At 39.0% G+C, this 27,496-nt stretch overlaps 1 protein-coding gene across 4 annotated transcripts in view; it reads left to right on the top strand.

Moving 5' to 3' along the window:
* ankrd46.S (ankyrin repeat domain 46 S homeolog) overlaps positions 1 to 12,571 on the top strand; it is a 32,306-nt gene extending 19,735 nt beyond the window's left edge. For all 4 annotated transcript variants that reach the window (XM_041567942.1, XM_018223872.2, XM_018223871.2 and 1 more), the window contains one exon: positions 11,803 to 12,571. In XM_041567942.1, the coding sequence (XP_041423876.1) occupies positions 11,803 to 12,019 (217 nt within the window). In that variant the 3' untranslated portion in view covers positions 12,020 to 12,571. The remainder of the gene's footprint in view (positions 1 to 11,802) is intronic.
* Positions 12,572 to 27,496: the final 14,925 nt, after the last annotated feature.

The raw sequence follows: 27,496 nt of genomic DNA, 5'->3' as shown, positions 1-27,496 counted from the left end.
ATATTTAAGCTGGTTGCTTTCCAGCCATACGAGAGTTAAATTGCACCTGTGATGTCGCTGACACGTTCACACTATGTGGGAGGTGGTTATTTAAGGGTTGACTTTGTATGTATTTTCACCTTGAAAAAGGTTGCAATAGGGACCGAAAGCCGGTTTTATATGCAACACAATATATTGCTTTTTGATGCAGAAAGACCCCTGGTGCTGGTGTTTTCTTTCTCTATATACAGTGTGTGTATGTATATATATATATATATATATATATATATATATATATATATATATATATATATATATATATATATATATATATATATATATATATATATATATATATATATATGTATATATATATATATATATATATATGTATATATATATATGTATATATATCTCTATATATATATATATATATATATATATATATCTCTATATATATATATATATATCTCTATATATATATATATATATATATCTCTATATATATATATATATATATATATATCTATCTCTATATATATATATATATATATATATATCTATCTCTATATATATATATATATATCTATCTCTATATATATATATATATATATATCTATCTCTATATATATATATATATATCTATCTCTATATATATATATATATATCTATATATATATATATATATACCAGATTATTGGGCAGATTTATCAAGGGTCGAATTTCGAAGTTAAAAAAGTTCAACCTTTTCTTTTTAAATTTTTTTGGCCATTTTCGGTCAAAGTAAAATCGTTCGACCATTCGGTGAAATCGTTCAAATCGAAACAATTTAATAGATCAATCGAACGATTTTCAAAAAAAAAAATCCTTTGACTTTTTAAAACGTAGCCAAATTTTGGCTATAGGTTCTAGGTGGTCCCCATAGGCTAACATAGAAATTCGGCAGGTTTAAGGTGGCGAAGTGTCGAAGTTTTTTAAAGAGACAGTACTTCGATTTTCGAGTGGTCGAATTTGTGAAGTTTTTTCAAATCGAATTTTGGCCTATTCGATGGTCAAAGTACCCAAAAAATACTTTGAAATTCTAAAGTTTTTTAATTCGAAAATTCACTTCGACCCTTAGTAAATGTGCCCCTAAATATGTGCTCCCAATACAGAACCTTTCAGCACACAATTTAGAATCTTAGTGCAAATTAGGATATGTGTTATTGGACAGCTACTCTCTGTCAAACAAAACAATCTTTTAGCCAGTTACCGTATATACTCGTGTATAAGCCGACCCGTGTATAAGCCGAGGTACCTAATTTTACCTACAAAAACTGGGAAAACTTATTGACTCGCGTATAAGCCTAGGGTGAGAAATGCAGCAGCTACTAAAAAAAAAATTGAGGCATGAGTGGGTTAAATGTTTTTGAATATGGTTTTATTTCAAATAAAAACAGTAAACTACCGTAACTCTGTAAGTGGAGAAAGGGTCAATATGGTATCAACAATGATACTTTAAAAGTACAACCACCTGAGCTCAATCAGCAACCAAATTAAAACACAAAAAGTTAAAATCCTTCAAAACTGGATTCCTCCTCATCATCTGTTTGTCCAAACAGAGCTTCAATTTAAGCTGGTGTGAGGATGTCAGCATAGACATTGTCATCATCATTGAGTTCGCAGGCATCACCATCACTGCTGTCATTCTCATACAATGCGCAGTCTTCACTGCCATCCATAGCATTACTAATGCCACATTTCTGGAAGGCACGTTGCACCATGTCCTCTGGAATATCTTCCCATGCATCTTCCCATGCATCTTAGATTTCCAGCTTTTGTCAGTTTAGCTTGACCAGATGACATCCATTCATGCCACATCTTTCGCACACGGTCTTTGAAAGGTTTATTTAAAGACACATCGAGGGGCTGCAATACAGATGTAAGCCCACCTGGAATAACAGCCAAAGTAACTTGAGAAGACTTTGCCAATTGTTTTATGTCATCAGATGTGTGGGCTCTGAACATATCCCAAACTAGCAATGATGGTTTCTTTTTTAAGGCTGCTCCTGGTCGTGCATTCCAAATTTCTTCCAGCCATTTTTTTGTTCCGTCTGCATCCATCCAGCCTTTAACATGTGCACGCACTGTAATTTTTGGTGGGAATTTTACCTTTTTAGGCAAGGTCTTTCTTTTAAAAATAATGACAGGCCGCAGCTTAGTTCCATCAGCCAAACATGACAGAGCAACTGTGAAATGATTTTTTTCATTTCCTGTGGTTCTGAGGAAAATAGTTTTGTCTCCTAAACTTGCCACAGTTCTGTTGCTTGGAAGATCAAAAGTCATAGGTGTTTCATCCATATTCCCAATATTTCCCAGGTCATAGTTATGAATCCTTCTTTGTTTTATGATGAATGATTGGAATGACATCACTTTTTCTTCAAGGTCTTGCGGCAACTTCTGTGAAATCTTTGTTCTCTGTCGCAAACATAGGTCAAACCTATTCATGAAGCGGGTACACCATCCTGCTGACGCAACAAAATTTTCAATGCCTGGTACTTTATATTTGTCATCCTTAGCCATTTGAAGGGCACGTAAGCGAATTCCCATGCGTGTTACGCAGTAACCATTTTGACGACACTCCATAACCCATTTATGCAATTCAATCTCTAAAGCCCCATAAGAAGTTGTTGAACCACGTCGAGCTTTTTTAGCCTTTGGGATCTTTTGCAAGTCAGCCTTCATTTTCCGCCACTCCCTCACTTGTTTTTCATCAACACAAAATTCCCTACTTGCAATACTGTTATTGCTTTCTTCTGCTCTTGACACAACCTTCAGTTTGAAACTAGCTTCGTATGACCTGCGTTTTTGTTTTGGTCTAGGATTAGCGGTATCGGTATCCATTTCTAACAGGATAAAAAAAAAAGTCAGTCCCCCCATATATACAGTAAAATAACCTTATAAAACAGCCCATGTACGGTATATATTTATGAATTCAGTTGGTGGTTAGGAATTTCCTAATGTATCACTGGTTGCCCACTAGAGAAACTCACCCCTTACATGGCTATGCTATAGACACAAGCCTTTAATGTGTGTTACCAAAAAGCCAGGCAGGACTGCTGCTTATAATGGGGATCAGATAGGATCTGTGCAGCCACTGGGACAGAATGTTCTGTTATTCAGATAGCTAGAATCTCAGCTGCCATAAAGCAGGACAGGACTGCTGCTTACAATGGGGATCAGATAGGATCTGTGCAGCCACTGGGACAGAATGCTCTGTTATACAGATAGCTAAGGGGGGGGGCAGCCAATTATTTCAGTAATGTTATGATGTGCTCTGCTGTACTAAAAAATGAACGAAAATAATGCTACCAGGGCTGCTTTTTTTCATTGGCTAACCGACACCCACCAGGAAGTGCGCAAGAGTGCCCTGCTCACAGCTCCAAAGAGACGCGCCAAAGATTATTATTCTGTGTGTATGGTAAATGGCAGGACAGCTCTGTGTCAGAAGCGCAGCTGCAGGTCAGGCCCAGGAAAGCTGCCGATCGGATGCGCAGCCATCAGCTGGGAGGCGGCACGAGCATCGCGCATCGCTGAAATAGGTAATATTTTTAACTGACCCGCGTATAAGCCGAGGCAGCGTTTTTCAGCTTGTTTTGGGTGCTGAAAAACTCGGCTTATACGCGAGTATATACGGTATTTATCCATATAAAGCACCTTCGTTTTGAAAGCTGTTGTGTATGTGGCCTGTATTTAAGCACTGGCAAAGGCCAAGTAGATCACATCTCCTGTAGCCCTGCTGGGCAATGGTTTGTTTGACACAGTCAGCCGTGCTGATTACTACTTATAATTCCATACTCTCTATAGATGTCAAACTTACAGGCCTGCAGAGATCGTAATCCATTTTTCAATATTGGAACTCAAATTTCGTTAGTTTCCTCCATTATGTTTCAAAATCTAATTCGAGAAATTAGTTCAGTTTTAGCCAGGCCTTTAAGTACTTGATGGTATATTCCGTCATGCCTCCTATGGTCTTGTTCACATTAAGTTTGCTTAAAGGAGAAGGAAAGGCTAAAATTAAGTAAGCTTTACTAGAAAGATCTATATAAATATACCAGTAAACCCTCAAAGTAATGCTGCTCTGAGTCCTCTGTCAAAAGAAACACAGCATTTCTTTCCTTTTATTGTGTATACATGGGCTTCTGTATCAGACTTCCTGTTTTCAGCTTAAACCTCCAGGGCAGGGCTTGAGCATGCTCAGTTTGCTCCTCTCTCCCACCCTCCTCCCCTCCCTGAGCTCAGAGCTATAAGTGAGCAGGGAGAGACTCAGGCGGGAAGTGATATCACATCAAGCTTATATGGCAGCTGCTATCCTAAGTAAACAGAGACAGTGTCTACAGCTGTTTTCTCAGGTATGGTAAAGCGTTCTGCAGAATAAATATAGTGTTATAGCTTGCACTATAGTGGCTAATCTGTTGGCAATAAACTGTCTTGGAGCTTTTCTTCTCCTTTAAGTAACAAGTCCTGTTCCAGACACCAACTTGTTTTGAGTTAAACCGTCTGTATTACTACAAAATAGGCCCTGTAACTATGGCTCCTCTATTGTATATACCAATAAAAAGAAGAATTCCCCCCTGTAACCGAACTATTTCATTTGGGAAAAGGAGCCACAATCGCAATTTGCTTCTTTCTACTATAAATAAGCATAACAAAATTAAGATATTGATCTTCATAAGGGAAGCAATTACATTTTCATCTATTTTTCCTTATTGATTGTTGCCTTAAATACTTTGTAGCATTTATAGGTCCTATTCCTATTGTGAATGTAATATGCTGGGATTTGTGAGTAGACAACAGCTGGAAGCTTGTTTATTATTATATTTATTTTTTTTATAGTTTTTTTATTTCCATTCTTTAAAAAAAAAAAACTCCACATTTCAGTAGTGGTTGTGAAGTGCAGGTCACACTGACTTTGTTTTGTCTGCATTTAGTTGTGGGGGGCAAATGTTACATGATAGCCTTTATACTAATTACAACAGTAACAGTTTTTCTGATAAATGAGTGGAAAGGAGCCTTGCTTGGTATTCATAGTGAAAGTGACCTTTGTCTGTGCAAACACAGTTACATATTAGCTTGTGGGTGGGCGCTGCTTTTTCATTTGAGGTTAACGTTGTATATAGTGATCAAGTGTGATTCTCACTTGTAAGGAATATGGAAATCTACAGCCTTGGGCATATTTGATCTATTTGGTATTTTTTTTTCCATGAATTTCTTAAGGAGAGCTGCAGTGACAAATCAGATCTAGGGAGCATGACATACTGCAGAGCCTTAGGCTAGGGCCAGACGGCAGTGCTGGAACAAGGGGGAGGCAGAAGAGGTTCCTGCCTAGGGTGCGGGCAGGGCAGTTGCCTGTTAACAATTCTTTAGCCTGCCCCTAGTACAGATTCCATCCCTTCTGCAGCTCTCGCCTACCCCCTCTTTCCTCCCTCCCCTGCCCTCCTTCCCCTTCATTGCCCTCCCCTATGTTATGGTGCATACGCACATGGGCGGGCAGTGTTAGCCGACTCGGTTGCCTAAGGTGCCTGGTTGGCCTGGCCTGGCCCTAGAGTCCTGTGCAGAACCAATTTGTTAAACCCGACCCGGACCTGCAACCCATAGTAACATAGTAAGTTAGGTTGAAAAAAGACACACGTCCATCGAGTTCAACCTTTTTTTTTTTTTTTTGTTAACCTGCCTAACTTCTAGTTGTTCCAGAGGAAGGCAAAACAAAACCCATCTGAAGCCTCTCCAATTTGCCTTAGAGGGGGAAAAATTCCTTCCTGACTCCAAAATGGCAATCTGACCAGTCCCTGGATCAACTTGTACTATGAGCTATCTCCCATAACCCTGTATTCCCTCCCTTACTTACTTACTATGAGCTATCTTCCATATCCCTGTATTGACGCCTTCTTAAAACGATCTAATGTATCAGTTAGCTGAATCCTCTTCTGTGTTCGCGTTCTGTAGCTTTGTGTCGTCTCTGGCGCAACACAATATCCTCTTGCACTCACCGGCCCTCCTTCGTTGATCCTGCTAGGTGCCCAGTCCTTGGGGGATACGGCAATCCCCACACTTCTGTATAGACAAAATGGAGAGTCCTGGCACTCAATAGCAGTTGCAAAGGGGTTAACCCCTACGTGTTTATTAGTCAAACAATGCACAACGTTTCTCTGGCGCACACATACTCAGCGGATTTTAGCTCGAAATGCGAACTCTGGTTTCTTCTGCGAAATCCTCCATGTGTGTTTGTCAAATCCAAATGCACACGGAACTGCTGCAAGCAGGGAACACCTTAAATGTTTAATGCAGAAGTGCAACGTTTCGGGGTGCCCTTCCGCATTAAATGTGCAAGATGTTCCTTGCTTGCAGCAGTTCCGTGTGCCTTTGAATTTGTTGTGGAGGAGACGACACAAGGCTTCTGGACCCAAAAACAGAAGAGAATTCATCTAGGGGTCAGGGCAAAAATTTCTTGCAGCAGGCTGATTTTGGCCCTTGCCTTAATGGCAACAAAAGGTGTTCCAATGTTTAGGCTAGAAAAAGCCTACCTTGTGAACAGGGCTGATTTATGAGCCTGTAGGTACAGGAGTCCTGTAATAATAAGCCCCCAACTGCAGATTGGGGTTCTGTGCCAGGCCAAGGCGCAAGATTTAACATCTCTAATTCTAAGCTGAACTTTATAGGTAAAAGATGGTAATAATTAAAATGCTGATGCTTTTTACAAAGAACATACAGGTATGGGACCTGTTACCCAGAATGCTCGGGACTTGGGGTTTTCCAAATAATGGATCTTTCCATAATTTGGATCTTCGTACCTTAAGGGTTGGGGCAGACAGGGGAGATTAGTCACCCGCGATTTTTAAAAGCGAGTTCTGGTGACAAGTCGTTTTGTCTTTGCATGCGGCTACATGGAAATTATGCACACAGCGCGATTTGAGATCGCCTGTAGCTCCAAAACTCGCAGAGAACCTTTTTGGAGCAATTTGTCAGAAATAGCATGTACATAGAGAAGTACTGAAATCTCCTACCAGCACACACACCCAGAGATTAGTAGTCGCGATAGTATGTAAATTCTTGCGCTGGCGTAATGACGTGGAGACAACACGCCGAGACGACTTCCGGCTCTTGCGTGGGAGGAGAACGTATCGCGAAGCACTATGGGGTATAAATTGCTTGGAATCAAAAGTCGTGTAAAATCTTTCCTGCAGAAAGACGATCGCCTTGTCACGGCAACTTCCTTTATAAAAATCGAGGGCGACTAATCTCCCGTGTGCCCCTACCCTTAGTCTACTAGAAAATCATGTAAACATTAAATAAAGCAAATTATAATTTGTCTGTGGGAAAAGACCTTCCCATATTTTTTCTGGATAACGGGTTTCCCGATAATTTATCCTATACCTGTATTGTGATAGGGTGCTTTATTTGCAGGTCAATAGAACTAATTTCAGTGAACCAGTCAGAGCATGCTTACTAAGGCGGATCTATTAAAATTCTCCAAATGAGTGGTATTTGTGTTTTGGTCCCAGATGCAAGAATAAAGTATTTTACATGTAGGAGGTTGGCGCACCACATCTGTGAAAGGTCACTTTATGCTACCAAGTTTCCTTGGTTCAACCACAGCTTTATTTTCTGCCGCATTAGTAAAGAAACCTACAGCAAGGCTGCTACATGTTATTTTCTCAACATCCCACTCCCCTCCTACATGGCCTTCAGCTCATCCTTCCAACATTTCTTCATATATCGGCACTGCACAAGTGAATACACACATCTCTTATTTCACAATAAATGTGTGTGTGAAGGGCCAATTCGTTTTTCACTTTTGCTACGAGAGGAAATGCTATGTCTTTGTGCATATGGTAAGATAAAAACATGCCATATGTATTGCTTCCCCTTAAAAGGGGATGCCTTTTTTTGTGGGGAGGGTGGGAAATAAATTGTGAAATTCATCCAACTGATTGAAGTCATGAATCTACTTTTGCATTTCCTATTTATACTCCAAAATTATTCTATTTTACACAACCATGTTTTCATGCAGAATTGTGGCATTGTTTAAATGATACCAATAAAAAACCAGGGTTGCGGCAAAATTGGTGAGAATTTCACAGCGGCAACAGGCCTTTTTAAAGCTTGTTCTAGAGACTCCCTAAAAACGGCAGTCGGAATGCTCAAAAACATGTCCTTGTTTGAAGCTTATTTTCATATAGGGTAATAAAATATGGGAAAATATTATGCGCATATATTTTAATATTTATTATTCAAAATTTGATGACTTTTTATGTGTTTATCCATCAATGTTTTAGTATGTAAAATTGGAATCAATGAGATGACATTAATGTAACCTCTTTTTAGCTGATCGTCCTCTGATCACCTTCCAATGGAATTCCTTGTGCAGTTAGGTTCCACCAATCTGGGATAATTTTAGGGTATGCCCATTTAAAGGAGAAACAAAACCCTTATTGAAAAAAACACTACCCCAGATAGATCGCCCTCCCTCCCCCCCCCCCCCCAGCCTAGCTGCTTTCCCGGGCAAATGCCCCTAACTTTATACTTACCCCTAGGTGCAGATTCAGGGATTGGAGTTCACGGCAGCCATCTTCTGGGTCTTCAGTAATCTGACAACAAGACTGGCATGGTGCCGCATTCGCAGTTGGAGCAATTTCCAGGTTCGACAACTGCACATGTGCCGAAATTGATGGATATTGCCGAAGCACCAGAAGAAGACACGAAGATCCGGAAGGTGGCTGCCGTGAACTGCGATCCCTGAATCTGCACCGAGGGGTAAGTAAAAAGTTAGGGGCATTTGTCCAGGGTAACAGCTAAGCTGTGGGGGGAAGGGGGTCTATGTGGGGTAGGGTTTTTCTTTTTTTTAATAAGGGGTTTGTTTCTCCTTTAAGCAGTTTGCTTGGCTCCTACTATGCTGCAACTGGATGTTACAGGATAATTTTGGCCTATGCTGTTGGCACCATAGATGAAACCCGACTGGGTACAACTAGGCTGAATGGCCATGTTTATTTGGAAACCCTGTATTACAGTCCTGTCTACTTTTTTCCATGTTGTAGACCAGTGATCCCCAATCCGTAACGTGTGAGCAACATGTTGATATGCTTACATTTGTCACCCAAACACAAAAAGCTGTATAATAAAAGTCCTATGCAAATTAAAACATTCATAGCTGTTGTAAGTTCATTTAAAAACCTCAGCTGTTAATCAAATATTGTCTGCCCCTCCTCCATGCTTTAGGCATAGAGGCGGGGCAGACAATTACTTTCACTTTCCATTCAGCACTTCCTAGATGTCACTGCTCTCCTCACATTCCCCCAGTTCTCTTCACCATTTAATTGTGTAGCCAGGGCATGGGGATGGACATCAGGTCCCCCATTCTGGTGAACAAACAAGATTGATAATGTGATAAAATAGGGTTTATTTAAAGAAAATGCTACTAATGCCCTGTTCAAGGTTAAATGGGATGTTCACAGAAAAACCAACAACAACTTTCATTCTATTTTATTTTTTTACAAATCTCTTTGTGGAGTTTTATTATTGGTCTAAAATTCTAAAAGCATGATTGTTAAGTTTAAAAATCACAAAAAATACAAAAAAAATTAAAGACGTCAATGGAAGAAGTGCTGATCCTGTTGACCATTTTTAGCCAATTGGGACTTATAGAGGTTTTAAAATTTTCTTTCATTTAGTAATTGTCCAAAAAACAAAAAATTTTTAGATTTTTAGTGCATCATTCAGATTTTTATATTCCAATCTTTTATAAAAGATGTGGCTTTTGTGGTATTAGAGAGAATACGTTTATTTGTGTATTCTAAAATCACTAAAATGACAATGTTGCTAAATGGGCCTCCAAGTGTGTTTTTTTTTTTTTTTCCGGACTGTCCTTCAACTAAATTCTTGGTTGCTAGGGTAAGTAAGACCCTAATGTTGTTACAGTTTGATTCCAAAATAAAGAGGTGTAGAACAAACAGACAACAGATCATAATAAGTTATTTTTTTAAAGGAATTAGTCAGTATAAAAATAAAAACTGGGTAAATATATAGGCTGTATAATATAGGTAGTTAGCCAAAAATGTAATGTATATAGGCTGGAGTGACTGGATGTCTAATATAACAGAACAGAACACTACTTCCTGCTTTTATGATCTCTTGGTTTCCACTGATTGGTTACCAGGCAGTAACCAATCATGGACTTGAGGAGGGGGGCACATGGGTCATAACTGTTGCTTTTGAATCTGAGCTGAATGCTGAGGATCAATTACAAACTCACTGAACAGAAATGGACCATGTGGCCCCCCTTCAAGTCGCTGACTAACTCAAAGTTATAGAGCTGAAAGGTAGGAAGTTGTGTTCTGGTTATTATGTTAGACATCCAGTCACTCCAGCCTTTATACATTACATTTTTGGCTAACTAACTATATTAGAAACATTTTTTATTTTGTACAGCCTATCTATTTACCCAGTTTTTATTTTTACACTGAACTGTCAGATTTTGTCTTGAGGCCTTGTATTGACATTTGACCTGTAAGACAGGGTGTCATGATACAGGCCTGTAATAGTTAATAAAACAGGCCAAGGTATCATGAGAAATATTTCTGCCAACATCTAAATCAGACACACAACAGGCCTCTTTTCACTATGGTCAGAGGAGTCAGAGCTGTAATTCCCTCCTCCATGCCCTGGCTGATAAGAGCCATTCCATGGGGAGGGGGAAGCCCAAGGAGTGAGAACGTAAAGTTCCCAGGAAGACCCTCAAAGGTGAAGTGAAGGTCACATATAAGGTATACTCAAATATATTTATCCTTACAGAACCCATACCTGTTGTACGAACAGTATAAAAAACTGATGATGGGTTCAAGGCAATTTCATCTTTCCAACGAGTCCAAACATGACTAGGTTTGGTACTCTGTGTATTAGATATGGATATCTGGGCAGGGGCAGGTCACACAGTATTGATGTTTAGTATCTATGGAATCCCTGAGAGAATTAATAACCAATGAATATAATATCATCTCTCTCCTATGTTCCAATAGGGAGTTATGATCATTATATTGTTGGTCCAGTTCTTACTCACAGGAGGTCATAAAAACTCAAGCTGTGTCCTGCTAGGCCACGCCCCCTTACATTCCTGAGGGAGGGAGGAGTGTGCAGTTACCTGATGCCCTAAAATCACTAATAAATAGTCAGCTCTTCTGACTAAACTTTGGATTTACTTTGGAGGACCAATTGCGATTGGAAGTTATCCCGTTTGTTTCCCCTTGCCTCCAGGACCAGGAATTCTATATCTTTGGAGTTAAGTATAGGTTTTCCATGTTTTCCCTTTTATTTTACAACTGTTTGTACTTGTATTATTGAATGTATGTCTCTTTTGTAACATCTTTTTTGTATTTTGCACTGTTATACCTTTTATAATATTAAAGAGAATTTAATAAGATTGTCTTTGATGCTCTAAACGAACCTAGCCTGAAAGAGTGTAACTGTGAGCCTTAACCCTCTGCATGCTGAAGTACTTGTTGAATCAGTAGGTGTATTGTGAATTATTACCTGTTAGAGAGAACAGGGGAATAGTCACATTAGGTTTCTATCGCCTGTGAATGATAGATGGTGGCAGCGAATGAGTTTTTTGGGTGTTGGTTGGTGTTTGGGGTGCTTTTGTGTTAGTCTAACCTGTGTGCAAGGTGGGTGAGAGACTGAGTGAGTGACCCCTGATAGCCACACCTAAAGTCACGTGCGGTTGGAAGTACCGTGTTCGTGACACAGGGTTTTATTGCAGTGGCTATTTTAATATGTCCCTTTTTCTTACAGTGCAATGGAAAGTCACTCCCTCCTGAATCCAAACCTACAGCAGGGCGAAGGGGTCCTCTCAAGCTTCCGCACCACTTGGCAGGAATTTGTGGAGGACCTGGGTTTCTGGAGAGTTCTTCTCCTGCTCCTCGTCATTGCTCTTCTTTCTCTGGGTATAGCCTACTATGTTAGCGGTGTGCTGCCCTTTGTGGAAAATCAGCCAGAACTAGTGCATTAGAGAGAGGTAGAAACCTTTCTTTACAACCAACCTGTTTTAATGCAGTGGAAAATTGTATGTGCTGCATAAATATATATAGATATATATCTCTCAAACCAATTTCCGGCCCCGTTTTGGAACTCTGTGCATTCCGAATCGTTTTCAGGACATCTTGGATGGAATGTGTCTTTGTGGTCTTCAAACATGTAGTAGGACATCCCTCCCATTAGTTGGTATAAGCAAAATGGCTGCTTTGTAAGGCTGTTGTTGGGGCAGGGAAACCCCATTTGTCCATCTATGAAGAATAAAATCCACAATGTTTCTAAAATGCTGGCAAGTAGACAAAATGGCCATTCCAAATTGCTAAGTGGTTTGATGAATATTTATCCATAGGTTGAACTCATTTCCCAGTAAGTATAATTACTGCTCACAAGTGTTATTTCTCTATTTCAGCCTTTTTTTTTTTTTGTCGTCACACCATTTCCAACTATTTGTACGGTTGTTTATGACGAGTATTGGAAGCTTAATGCTGTCAATCATTTGTAAATAATGTAACTATTAATGTGTTTTGCGGGGAAAAAAAAATCCTTGTATAAGGTGCAGAATGACGCAAAACATTTAAATGTATTTGACTGATGAACGAGACGTTGCATGTTCTACGCTTATTGGCTTATTTATGGGGTAGATAATGCTGTAGCTTGATATTGTGTATATGGTGTCCGACATAAGTTAAAAAAAAAAAAATTGTCACGTTTTCAGCAAATTACCAGCCACTTCAGTTCATAAAATAATTGAATCAGCTGTATATTAGCACATCAGCATTTTAGTGGTCTCCTCCTCTCTTTGTGAGGATACAGTACATTGTGAGGCTTTAACATTAAGTATTTAAAGGCGCCCCGATACCCTGACCCTCATGAAGCAAAGATAAAAAAAAATAGAAGGAAACTTGAAACAGAAATGATCTTTTCTCCATGGCAATCTGAGGCTAAGCACATGCACATTGCTTATAAGTAGGGATGCACCGAATCCACTATTTTGGATTCAGCCGAACCCTCAAATCCTTTGCGAAAGATTTGGCGGAATCCTAATGTGCATATGCAAATGAGGGGTTTTATGACAAAAAGTCACACGATTTCCCTCCCCACCCCTAATTTTCATATGCAAAGTAGGATTCTGTTCGGCCAAATCCGAAATCCTGCTGAAAAAGACCGAATCCCTAGATTCGGTGCATCCATATACAGATACAGATCCAGAGTTCATTCCTCAGAAGCAGTCTATCTTGCCTTAACCACACCTATTCCTCTGTGCCCTAAACTGACAAGAAATACAGCCAAATACATCACCGGTGGAAATTTATCAGCGCCTTTCTGTTCAAAACAACTCGGCTCATATCTGTAAACAGAAAAAAAGACTAAAACCACGAATGGGCCGAATTTATGTGAATTTATCTTAATTCAAATGTACTCACAACTCAATGGTATGTTAATTAAGAAAAAATTTGAACGTCTAATATTCTATCTAATATACAATATCTAATAGCCCCGACCCAAAAAATTTAATTGAACTCGAATCGAGTTTCCCCTCTGAAAAACTTGAATGTCAGGAAGGCAATTAACACATTCAAATGATTCAACGGACCCGCTGGCAAGAATATGAATTGCCAGCGGTATGGCATAAGAAACGCTTTGGATTTCCAAAGTTTCCTCAATCCAGCGATTTTCATTCTAGCCGGCGGGAAAGCAGTTCGGGGAGAATAGTGCCCTGAAGATGAGGAGATTAATAGCCAGGCGACTAATCTCCCCTAATCTGACCGTATGTTTCTGCACTTAAAGGAAAAGTAAACCTTTAAAATAAGCGAATGCAAAACTGATAAGGGTGCTATTCTAAGAGCTTTTGTAATTTAAATTCATTAATTATTTTCTTTTAATTCCAAGATATTAAGGGATACATGTACTGTTAAAATTAATGAATTTCGTTACAACCGCGCCACCTGCTGGTCATTTCCCCACCAGTCTGACCAGCAAGTAGTCAAGGAAGTTGTCAGGAGAAAGAAAGAGGCTGATGTTCTTCTGCTTAGGAATAAAATCAGAAACCTTACTCGCATCTTTCCTAAGCAGAAGAACATCAGCCTCTTTCTTTCTCCTGACAATTTCCTTGACTACTTGCTGGTCAGACTGGTGGAAAACTGACCAGCAGGTGGCGCTGTTGTAACAAAATTCATTAATTTTAACAGTACATGTATCCCTTAATATCTTGGAATTAAAAGAAAATAATTAATGAATTTAAATTACAAAAGTTCTTAGAATACCCCCCTCATCAGTTTTACATTCACTTATTTTAAAGGTTTACTTATCCTTTAAGGGTCAGTCCACACGAGCAGATTCGGGGAGATTAGTCGCCCCAGCAACAAATCGGCTCTTCTTCAGGGCGACAATCTCCCCGAACTGCCTTCCCTCTGCCCTCCACTGGCTAAAATTAAAATCGACTGCGGCAATGCACACGCGACACTTCGTTTTCCAAAGTCGCCCGAAGTTTCCAGTTCAGGGAGATTGTCTTCCCAAAGAAGAGGCTATTTGTCGCTGGGGTGACTAATCTCCCAGAATCTGCTTGTGTGGCTGTTTTTAGCAAGCAATGTGGATAATTGATCCAGTGCCTGGACTGATAACTGCCCCATTGGTGATATATTTAGCTGTTTTTCCATCATAATTATGGGAACAAAAGATTATATGGTGTTTTACAGTAGTTTTTAGACAATATCCCAATTATGGACTGCTATGAACTTTTTGCACAGGAGAGAAATGGACTTAATTATAATGTGTTTTTGTAAAACTGGACAAATAGTATAGTGTATGTTTAGCCTTACGTTGCAATGGATTTAGACATCTCTGCTCTATAAGAACCACCGATAATGTTTGTTTTGTATTGTTTAATGTTTATTATTGTTTTTTTTTTCTCCTAATATTTTACATCATCAGATGTTGGAGGCAAACATTAGTATTTCGAATAAGGATAGAGATCGTTTATTGGGGAAAATTCATCAGCCTGGCCCCATGTTCTCATACATCAGTACACAGCTGGGAATCACGGGAAAATGGTAATCCTAATGATAGAAATCTCATCACATTATTAAATGAACCCCAGTGCCGATTTTAAATTATTATACTGACATTTATTCATTGTAAACATGTAGCAAAAGGTTTTGTCTTTTCATCTACAGTAAGAATACTTGTATTCCTGAATTTCTATTACTGAATTTGTTTTGTTTTATTACAATTGTATCTTAATTTCATTTTTCTTCAATTGAATACATTCTTTTAATAACTGTAAAATATTATGAAGGTAAATTAAAATATATCCTTTATTGCCATGTATCTAGCTTTTCCCTCGGTTTCTCTTTTGTGTGCTGCATTTCCTTTCTGTATAAACCCCTACGTATACAAGGGTAGTCTACCTGATTTAGAACTCAGACAAGAGAATGAGATCCATTAACACAACTGGACCTTCTGCTCTAGTCTGGCTGATTGGCCCTTTCCTCAAGGTTGAAGGCTCTGAATACAGTTTGGAGCTCACGGCTTGAAAAGTAATTGGCCTTCTCCAACACTAAGGGGGTTATTTACTAACTGCGGTTGGGCTTTTTTTCTTTTTCTCGAATTTTTCAAGATTTATTAAATCCTGATGCAGCAAAAAGTCAGAATCAGAAAATCCGCCATCTCAGACCTGCTGAGGTGAAGTCAATGGCAGAGGTCCCTATCCTATTTTGAAGTTTCTGCGGTCTGCGCTGAAATTAGCCCGAAAATCTTAAAGATTCAGGCTTTTTGTGAAACAGCCCGAAAAAATGAAGCAATTCGGGGGGAAAAAACTTGACTTCACTTGATTTTATAGAGTTTTTACTGGAACCGATTAGATAAAGCTTTTTTAAGAATAAATAAGGTCAAATCGTGGATTCTAGTTTGGGCTGACTTTTTTATTTAAAAATGATTTTGATAAATAACCGTAAAAGTTCATTTTGAACACTCAAACATTAGTGTGTGTTACCCCCAAGCATTAGAAAAGTCAGGACTATGTAACTAGGGATGCACCTAATCCATTATTTTGAATTTGGCCGAACCCCCGAATCCTTCTTGAAAGATTTGGCTGAATACCGAACTGAATCTGAATCCTAATTTGCATATGCAAATAAGGGTTGGGAAGGGGAAAAACATTTTTCTACTGGTTTTGTAACAAAAAGTCGCGCAATTTCCCTCCCCGCTCCTAATTTGCAGATGCAAAATTAGGTTTTGGATTTGGTTTGGCCGAATCCTACATCCTGGATTTGGTGCATCCCTAAATGTAACCATATATTTATAGAGCCCCCTGTGTATGTGAAAATAAAGAGGGTTTACTTTGCAGTGGACGCAACAGTAATTAGATTTGGTGCTGCCCATATAACGCTAGATTCCAGTGCTCTGATTACATTTTATTTTGTAATTCATACCCACCTAGTTACAGTAGGGTGGATATTAATAGTTATGTTATGATTTGGCAAAGAGAAAGAAACCTGAATTAGTCATTGCTGGGCTAAAGAGCTTGCTGAATAAATATTGCTCAGGATTTTTGTATCTTCTGTCCATAAAAAAAAAAAAAAGAGGCCAAGTCTACAGAAAGGGTCCCGTGTGAGAGTTTTCAGGCTTCTAAAGGTGGCCACACGGGATCTTTACTTCAACCATTGTTTATAGGAAATATTGTTCATTTTCATTTACAAACTTAAAAAGAGTTGAATGGTCAGATATACAAGAAAAAACAATAGAATTCTACCTCTATCTGATGATTCAGCAGTAAACCCTGGCAGATGTTGATGAACTGTGAGTAGTGATGTCATATAATAGATTAAGTACTCCTTGTTGGAAATTGGAGGATAATAGAAGGCCTCATGCTTTTATATGGTAATAGAACTCCTCTGTGACTTATAATATACATAGATTTTACAATAGGGGGTTCTTTATTCACTATATAAACAATCTATTATTTCCTTCACTTCTGTAATAGATTAAAGTACGGTGTTCCAAATAGCAGAATGATAACCCTATGCCCCAAACATTCCAGATAATAAATGACAATATAAAGGTACACGTATAGCATCTGTTATGCAGAAAGCTCTGAATTTCTTAAAGGTCATTATCATTATCCAAAAACTCAATTTTAAAGCAAATAATACTCTGTAATAATGAAGCAGTAGTTTGTGCGTGATGGTAACTAAGCTGCATGGGTCCATATTGGGGACAACACAATCCTATTAGGTTTATTGAATTTTAAGGGTGGTGGCAGATAGGGACATTAGTAGCCCAGCGACAAATCTAACGCCATACATACACTGAACATTGTGCAAAACTTTTTTTAGTATGATAATATTTGTGTGTATGTCCACCTTTAGGATAAGAAACCCTTGATCCAGGATTTTGCCTGACAGCAGTGCTACAGATACACAAACAAACACATTCTTCTAATAATCCTATGGTTTATTCCAGGAAAAAACACCTCAAATTCTGTCTTTTCTCTGTGGAAGGTGTATACTCTTCAATTACTCTGCCCTGGGATACAGTGGAGTTGTAGGATAATAAAAAGAGTGTAGAAGTGTTACTGATCTCATAATTGCAGCCCTGAAAGGTTTTGTCAGCCTTTAAATACATTGTAAGCAAATGGCTTTGCCTATGTGTTTCATGATGATACAGGTGTATGCTGCCAGCCACATGTAAAAACAAAAAGACTGTGTTGTTTCAGATTAGGAGAGACTTTTAGAACGACATTTGAATCCGGTTTCTCAAGGATAAATTACAGATTACTGTCAAAGAGGATATCTAGTGTACTTTTTCCCCATAGATAACATTATGGATATAATGTCTCCCATATACTCCATGTTATCCAAATAATCCGGATTTTTCTCTGTAATAATAAAACAGTAGTTGTACTTGATCCAAATTAAGATGTAATTAATCCCTGGTTAATCATGCGCGAGCACGTCATCTGATGTGTTCTTTTATTGAGGGCTTGCTCTCCCCACACAAACTTACGAGAGCATAAGAGTTGGAATCTAGATCTACTTGTTCATGGGGAAAAAAAGGATTATGGGTTTCCATTTAGTTTTCAACCAATGTACTTTGAGTGGGACTTACCTGGAACAAAGACCAGAAGACTTGATCACTATTCGAGGTGACTAACATGACCCATGTGGTGTAATTACCTTCAGAGGTCCAGGCTGGATCAGACTGGTCTCATACATACAACCCTCTCTTGCATAAGCATTATGGGTATTTATTTTAAGTATTTAAATGACTAAAGGTGGCCATACACGGGCAGATTAAAGCTGTCGATATCGGACCGATTCGGCATCTTATCTTATGTTGTGTTCAGAATAATAGCATTCCAACATCACTAGCTAAATATTGATTGGCCTAAAGAGAAATGGTGCAACATTTGTGGACTGATGAAAGCAAGATTGTTCTTTTTGGGTCTAGGGGCCACAGACAGTTTTTAAGGTGACCCCCAAATACAAGTCACAGTACAATGTCAAGCCGGTGGCACAAGCATCATGATATGGAAATGTTTCTCATATTATAGTGTTGGGCCTATTTATCTCATACCAGGGAACATGGATCAGTTTCAATACATCAAAATACTTGGAGATCATGTTGCCTTATGCCCAAGAGGAAATGTCCTTGAAATGGGAGTTTCAACAAGACAATGACCCCAAACACACCAGTAAATGAGCAACATCTTGGTTCCAGACCAATAATTGACGTTTATGGATAGACCAGCCCAATCCCCGAACCTTAATCAAATAGAAAACGTGTGGGGTAACATCAAAAATGCTGTTTTTGAGGCAAAAGCAAGAAATGCAGAAGAATTGTGGAATGTAACAGATTGTTGGAAGTTGGTGGACTCCATGTAACACAGATGTGCAGCAGTTCTCAGAAACACTGATTATACAACTAAATATTAGTTCAGGAAAGCAAAATTTTTTAGTTCATACAGTGAATGTTTGAGTTTGGAAAGAAGAATGCAAAGACTGCCTAAAATTTGGATTTGGAACAGCCTAAAATTTCCTTTTCTTCATTTTCTCTAAAGGAATAACAAACATTTATACAGTGCAGTGTTCCCAATGCAGTTGTGTGTATGGAAATAAAACTATTATAAGGATTTTGAGCTTTATTTATTGCATTTCACGCTTCTGTTCATCATCCAGTCTGTCATTCAAAGTATGGCTGGTTGATAAATTCGGTGAAACTGGAATGGCAACTCTGAAGGATTGTCCTTTAAACTGTCTATGTCCCAAGGGAGGTCTATAATGTTTGGCACGGAAAAGTTAAGTTATAACTATCAAGTGCAACAAATTAGCTGAATACATCTAGTTTGTTTTCATATTACACAATGCCCTGCATTCTACAATCTTCTTACAAAGTTTCCCTGACTCTTTTGTCAAAACTTTATCAAGTATTTGCAAGTATAAGTGCTCCCGGTGAGCGTTCCTTTTAAAACAATGCATCGCCGTTTATCTGGCATATGGGAGAAAAGCTACTAAAGAAAGATTAGCAGACGCGGTGCTAAAAAGCCCTGCTGGGATGCAGTGCAGAGAGCTGAATAGAGTTCGCAGGCTAGACATGTTCTAGACTGAAAAAAAAAAGGTTTGGTTCGATATCAAAGCAAAATTAAATATTAGAATTTTACAGTGCCAGCAAGCTTTGATATGCAGTTCCCAGACAAGTTATTGTTTTGCTGCTGAAAATGGTTTGATATTCCAGATATTTACAGGCGAATGGTGGGAACAGGTGGTACAGAGTGAGCTCCCCCAGGTCTCCTTTACTAAGAGTACTCCTCTCCCCTCTCTCTCTCACTCATCCCACTCTCTCTCTCTCTTACAAGCCACAACACCCACACAAACTTTGCCTTACAATTACCCACTTAAATAACAATGCACATTAGCTGCCAATGAATCAAGCCACAGGAACTGTTCTCCCTTTCAGTAGATTTGCAGAGACTTTAAACGCCTCTCATGAAATAAATCATGTTGCAGATGATGTATGTGTTTTTCTCCAAAAAAGATGTAAAGCTTGCCTGTGATACGTATGTGATACTTGTCCCTTGCAGTTACATGTTCATGCCATAATAATATCTTTCTGTGTCCTGTTGGCTTGTCTGGTGAGTAATCTGTTGCCAGCATTGGCTGTAAATGGGAAGATAGAGAAGGTACAAAAGAGATTTGGCTCTCGCACACCCTTGTAAGAGATAATTACAATGCTGTCTGGTGCACAATTAGGGTTGCCACCCGGCCGGTATTTTACCGGCCTAGCCGGTAAAACACCTGCCAAGGCCGGGGGCCGGTATACCAAATTTACCGGCAATGCAGTTGCCGGTAATTTGTAATACCCTTTAAAAAAAGCCCTCGGCCTGCCCCCAATTCACACAGAACTTACCTTTTTTGCAGTGTTCTTGACATTGGGACGATGTTGCCCCGCCCCCTTTCGTGGCACACTATGTAGCCCCGCCCACTTTCCCCATCATGGCCCGCCCCCTTTTTGTGCCCGCCCCCCACCGGCTGGTAATTTTTTTCAGTAAAGGTGGCAACCCTAGGCACAATGGTAGAGGACCGGCAACCCCAAATTCAGTCTAGAAGTGAAACACTCCAGAGGCACACAGAACTAATGCAAGCACGGAACACCTTGCACGTTTATTGCAGAATAGCAGTGCAAAGTTTCGGGGTCAGGCCCTTTTATTAAGCAAGTTGCTTGATAAAGGGGCCTGACCCCGAAACATTGCACTGCTATTCCGCAATAAACGTGCAAGGTGTTCCGTGCTTGCATTAGTTCTGTGTGCCTCTGGATTGTTTGACTTAAAGTTAAAGAAGGTAGACACATACACTTAGGACATTTAGGGCAGAGACAGAAGAGAAGATTCGGGAGATTTAGTTGCCCATCGACAAATCTCCTCTTCTTCGGGCGACTAATCTCCCGAACTGCCTTCCCACTGGCTAGAATCTAAATCGTCGGCGGGATGGCACTAGGAGCACTTCGTTTTTTTGTCGCCTGGGAAAACGAAGCGCTCCAAGGGCCATCCCGCCGTTGATTTAGATTCTAGCCAGTGGGGAGGCAGTTCGGGGGATTAGTCACCCGAAGAAAATGCGATTTGTCACCGGGCGACTAAATATCCCCGAATCTTCTCGTCTGTCTCAGCCTTTACTATTATTCTTTCTCAGCTGACTTATTTAGATTATTGTAAAGAATAAATCTTTGATCAGGAACCATACTATGACATGCCATTAGCTAGGCACATTCCCAAATATAAAAACACGCCAATCGTTCCCAGTAATGGCAATGAATAAGGATACCGACAACCATATCAATATATACCAATAGATTTTATCCAGACTAAAACTTTCTCAATATGTGTTTTTTTAATTACTACAATTTAACTGAGGCCAATACCCACTACTAATTAAGAAAACACACAAGTCCATATTTTAATGATATTTCACCACTCGCGTTCTCCATCAAAAGCAACAAGAGCAAGTTACTTTTTTTTTCATATATAGATACATCATGTTTCCTGTACAATATAGGGAATCATTTTAACTGCAATATTGCTAACTGGGGCACTGACTGTTGGATATAGCCATTTATTTTCCTATTTATTAAAGAAAACTATGCAAATCTGCTGTGAAAAAAAAGGTAAATCTTTGCTGTAAGGGCTTTAATGCCTAATACAAATAAATCGCCTCTTGAATTCACAATTCCTAATATAGTTTGATGGATAGCTATGAATAGAGCTCTTTGCATCACAGGCAGGAAAAGAATGGCACATTCTGTTATTCTGTAGATATTTTGGCATTAAAACATAATTAAATAACCGCATGGCTTAGTGGCTTTAATGTGTCACGTCTTGGGGTTGCAGAGTTTATGAATGCAGGTATTTTTCCATTCGTTTGAGAAGGAATTTACTCTCCCTTTCCTCAACTTCTTGATACTCTGTAGACATGAGTTTTTAGTTCTACCATCTTTGTGGCAAAAAATAGAATAATCTGTGGGGTGTATGCTGGTATCTGTTACTGCTACATAGTTTTAAGCCACAGCTGGCCACTCTCACTGCAATTTCCTTAATGTAAGTAGATAGTAAGATGCATAAAATATGCCAAAGGTCTGATTAAAGGGCATGTAAAGTCTAAAATAGAATAAGGCTAGAAATATAAACATGAACTTACTGCAGCACAAGCCTAATCAAAAAAATAATTTATGCTTTCAAAGTTGGCTACAGGGGGTCACCATCTTGTAACTTTGTTAAACATCTTTGCAAGACTAAGACTGTGCACATGCTCAGTGTGGTCTGGGCTGCTTAGGGATCGTCATAAACAAAGCTGCTTGAGTTCTGCATGGCTGGGAAGTAAGGCGGGGGCTCCCCCTGCTGTTCATAAGTATGATTGTTTCCCTGCTCAGCAGTTAGGGACCATCTGACAATTCCTATCCACAGCAGTAAATGAAGGGAGAATTTCACGGCATACCGTCAGGTTTCTTATAAAAACAGTACACATTTTATAATGAAAGTATATTGGATATAGGTTTCTTTTTTCATTAAAGAAAGTCAAAATGGGATTTTAATGTCCCTAACTCTTTACTTACCCCTTGGTGCAGATTCTGTCCAGTGGAGTTCACTGGCGCCATCTTCAGCTGCTTTGGCAATCTTCTGGTCTTCACCCGGTGCTTTGGCAATTTCCGTGAGTTTTGGCGCATGTGCAGTTGTTGCGAAACAGAAAATTGCTCCAACTGCACATGCACCAATACGGCATTTACTTCCCGAAGATTACCGAAGAGAAGAAGATGGCTGTCGTGAACTCCGCTAGACAGAATATGCACGAGGGGTGAGTAAAGCCTTAGGGGCCCCAGGGGTTACAAGCTGGGGGGCGAAGGGTCTATGTAGGGTAGGGGGGTAGGGTTTTATTACTTTAGGGTTTGCTTCTTATGCATTGTCCTGAATAGGTTCATCTTCAGTGGAATGCTACCCTAGGTGATATTAGCTTACTTGCACTCCCCTGGGAATTTTTCTGCGGACACCCATGGTTAGATACTAGTTAGATTTGTACCATTTCTGTGCAGTTTGGGCTGTGATTATATGTGTCTTTTTCTTAGGAATGTCACTCCCTGGCTGAATGAGAAAGTATGAAAGGCTGTGCAGTACAACACTGAGAAAAGGCAAAAGCTGGGTGCCAGATTATTCTGTGTCCTGTGCCAAAAATATCTTAATATGAACTTATTACACTTATTTAGTAAGTTTGATTGAGCTTTAGCCAAGTTAAAGGCTTCTGCAAGTTGATCCAAAGCAACGTGGGAGGCTTCACAATTATAAAATTAATTATAATTACATTTACCTCTGAGGCTCCCAGCTCATTTTTGGAAACTGTAAAGAAATTACTTTTTTTTCACCTCTCTTGGTAAGAATTCCATAACCCACAAAATATTTATTGCTCAGACCTGCATGTCTGTGTATTTTGAATATAGGGACGTGCTTATGGGTTTTCTTAGCGGCTCTCAAAGGCCGTCTGGATTTCAGGGGCTTAGCTAAGGAGAAAGAAGATCCTGTAACTGTTAGGGGGTATAGGGGGCTCGTTTGGCCACTGATTGATAACAAGTGTTAATACAGGTATGGGACCTCTGATCCAGAATGCTCGGACCTGGAGTTTCTGGATAAAGGATCTTTCTGTAATTTGGATCTTCATACCTTAACGGGGGAATGTAATATTGGTCACTAATGCAAAAACCATTCGAAGCGCGAATAAATGTTCACAAAGCGAAGAATTTTGCCTTTGAGAACCATTAACCCCTCACACGACAGTAGTATATCGATTGTGAATTTTATCGTTTGCGACAGTGCGCAGTATATGTAATAAAACGTTACGTAGGCTCCAAAAGTTTACACCACCTTCAAGCAGATGTTAAAGGTTCGCAATGTGCAAATAAGATTCGCAATGCAATAAAAGCCTAATGAAGAATATTACATTGCGTTTTGCAAATTTGTTCTCTTCGCAAATTTTATTACATTTCCCCCTAAGTCTACTAAAAAATCATGTAAACATTAAATAAACCCCATAGGCTGGTTTTGCTTCCAATAAGGATCAGGATAAAGTACAAGGTACTGCTTTATTATTACAGAGAAAAGGGAAATCAGTTTTAAAAATTTGGATAAAATGGAGTCTATGGGAGACAGCCTTTGCGTAATTCGGAGCTTTCTGGATAACGGGTTTCTAGATAACAGATTCAATACCTGTATATTTTAATTACAAATACATACCTCCCAACATTTTGGAAGTAAAAAGAGGGACAAAAATTTTTTTTCAGTACGTAGTGCAGCAATTTTGACCACACCCCTTTCTGTGGCCACACCCCCTAATTACCATGTTTGTTTTAAAAAATTTAGCAGGTTATGAAAGTTTGAAAATATTTCTCCTTATCTAAACTGTGTTTTTGTGTCTCAAAATTGTTACAAAGTATCTTATTTGCACCTGTTAGCTGTTCTGGGCTCTCTGCTAAAAGCCAATTAAGTGAGAAACTTTGTTTTCTGGCTGTTCAGTGCAGAGAAAAGAGGGACTTTCCAGTACAAATGCGGGACTGCGGGTTGAGCTGTCAAAAGAGGGACTGTCCCTCCAAAAAAGGGACAGTTCGGAGGTATGCAAATATCGTATTTCCAAAGTTGGGGGGGTAAAAAATGACATTACATTTTATTAGATAGATATAAACCCCAAAACAACATTTTGCCTGATTAAAGAAAATGTGAATCTAAGCTAATTTCCAATATACTTTATTTAAAAATAGCCAGAGTTGTTATAATACATATAATTTTTTTTCTGCCCCTTTCTATCTTTCTGTTCTTGTTTCAAAAACCATGACCAGCAGGACAGAGAACAGACAGGGACAGATATATACTGCTTTTTACAGCCGTTATTCTATGTATACAAATAACTTTCAAACCATTGAAAAATCATAATTAATGTATATTAGAAAGTTGGGTTTACATCCCCTTTATCTACAAGGGTGATTCATTGTGACTTTCCACCTTTACTCCACTAGATGACAAATGTACAGATGTTTCAGGATCAAAACGTACAACTACTTAAAAAATTCATATAAAATATTGTATCAATACAGCAAGAAAATGTTGGAGCTAACAATAGTGCTAACTGGCTTCTCTGGCTTAGGTTATGCACAGTAACATCAGGGGGCAGATTTATCAAAGGTCGAGGTGAACTTTCGAATCAAAAAAAATTCGAGTTTTGAGCAATTTTTTGTGTACTTCGACTAGGGAATAGTCCAAATTCGATTCGAATTTGAAAAAAATTCAAAAATTGAATATCGAAATTTATCTTTAAAAATTCGACTTCGACCATTCGCCATCTAAAACCTGTGGAATTGCTGTTTTAGCCTTTGGGGGACCTCCTAGAACCTATTTGAAGTCAATTGGTGGACTTTAAAAAATCTGTTTTTTTGGGGGGGAAAATTTTGAATCGGGATCGATTGGATGCACTATTCTTACGATTCGAAATAGGCCGAATAAGGACCTGTGTGATCGAAAACGGACCTATTCAACTAAAAATTTGAATTCAAATTTCGACGTTTTTTTCAAATCGAAATTCTACCCTTGATAAATATGCCCCTTAGTGTGCTTTCTTTTTCTAAATTTTTTCTTTGCCTTTTATGCAAAATGAGTGAAGGGAAAACATAACTGGTACTCTGATACTTTCATACACAAACACAGATGGACCTCTTATGGACCTTAAAAGATGATGCAGAAAGTTTCAGGTGAAATATTATCCTGTTTATAAGTATAAACGTCACTTACATAAGACCACTACAATCGTATTTAGGGTTGCCACCTTTGACCTCTGCAAAAACCGAACAAGAGAGCAGGATGAAGGCATTGTGGGCGGGGCATTGACACATGAGGGTGGGCTTTATGATATTTGGGGATGTACTTGTGTTTTGTGTGGGCGGGGTTGTGACATCAGAGACAGTTGTTGGCCAGATTCTAATAAGGCTGTGACCCAAAAAACCCTAAAAAAATGAACAGGTGGTGACCTTAATTGTATTCTTAACCGCATACTAGCCTAGCAGCTGTTAACTTCAAGGCCCTACAGACATGTAAGAGCTAGAATGGCAGCATCCCAGGGGTCACATAGTATTTCCCTTTAAAAACTATATTGGAGGTTCTGTCAGAAACACACAATTCAACTAGTAAAAATATTAAATGATTTAAAGCATATTAAACCCTTTAGTTTTTTTTTTGTTTGTTTCTAGCTAAACACAGTTCTGGGCATTTTTTGCTCTGGGTCATTGACAGCAGAGGAGGAGTTGATAAAACACTCACTATCCCATAGAAAAACAATGTAGTCAACTGATTGGCTGTATGTGGGTTGGCCATACACAGATTGCTTGCTCAGACACTTGGCACCCATTTGCCTGTATATGGGACCAGAAGAAAAGCCCTTACTCACTCATATCTGATCAAGGCTTGTCACAGGATATTTTTGGCTTTTATATATATTATAGCCTCTGTCTCACTGAGACCTTTTTAACACCCTTTCCACACTTACCTGTGTACATATAATCCTACCTCACCTTAAAGGCGAACTAAACCCTAAAAAAACCTAAACCCTAAAAATGAATATGGCTAAAAATGTCATATTTTATATAGTGAAACTTATTGCACCAGCCTAAAGTTTCAGCTTGTCAATAACAGCAATGATCCAGGACTTCAAACTTGTCACAGGGGTCACCATCTTGGAAAGTGTCTGTGACACTCACATGCTCAGTGGGCTCTGAGCAGCTGTTGAGAAGCTAAGCTTAGGGCTCGTCACTAATTATCCAGCAGAAAATGAGGTTGGTCTGTAATCTTAGCTGATGCTACAGGGCTGATTATTGCATTTTCATGCTAATTGCACTGGTTTCTGTGCTGTCATGTAGTAATTATGTGTATTAATTACTAATCAGCCTTATATTGTGACATTTCTATTCTATGTGTACTGTATATTGTGAGTGGGTCCCTAAGCTCAGTAAGTGACAGCAGCACAGAGCATGTGCAGTGAATTAGCAGAACAGAAGATGGGGAGCTACTGGGGCATCTTTGGAGACACAGATCTTTACTGCTAAAGGGCTGTGGTTGCCTTGGGCTGGTACAGAAGCACAAAACATAATGTACAACATTTCTAGCTACTTCTTTAGTTAAGCTTTAGTTCTCCTTTAAACTTAGACCTTCGTTGTTCCTTTGTGTCACATGACACTGCTACCCCCTTGTACACCAGGGTCAGTTTAAGGGTAGGGAATTGACTTGTTTTGTTTTCAGAAAGAAAAAAAGAAAATGGGAGAGGACTGGACAATTCTGCTTGTCAATCCAAAAATGTCTTTAGTTATTTAGCAGGATGAAAACTTGTAGCTCACATGGCCTGGTACAGTGATGTTGATGTTTCTCAGCTTGTCAATGTGCAAT

The sequence above is a fragment of the Xenopus laevis genome, chromosome 6S (genome assembly GCF_017654675.1).
Source record: "Xenopus laevis strain J_2021 chromosome 6S, Xenopus_laevis_v10.1, whole genome shotgun sequence".
In the NCBI taxonomy this organism is placed as follows: Eukaryota; Metazoa; Chordata; class Amphibia; order Anura; family Pipidae; genus Xenopus; species Xenopus laevis.
Note: the sequence above shows the minus strand (reverse complement) of the source record. Positions and strands in the feature narration are given on the sequence as shown.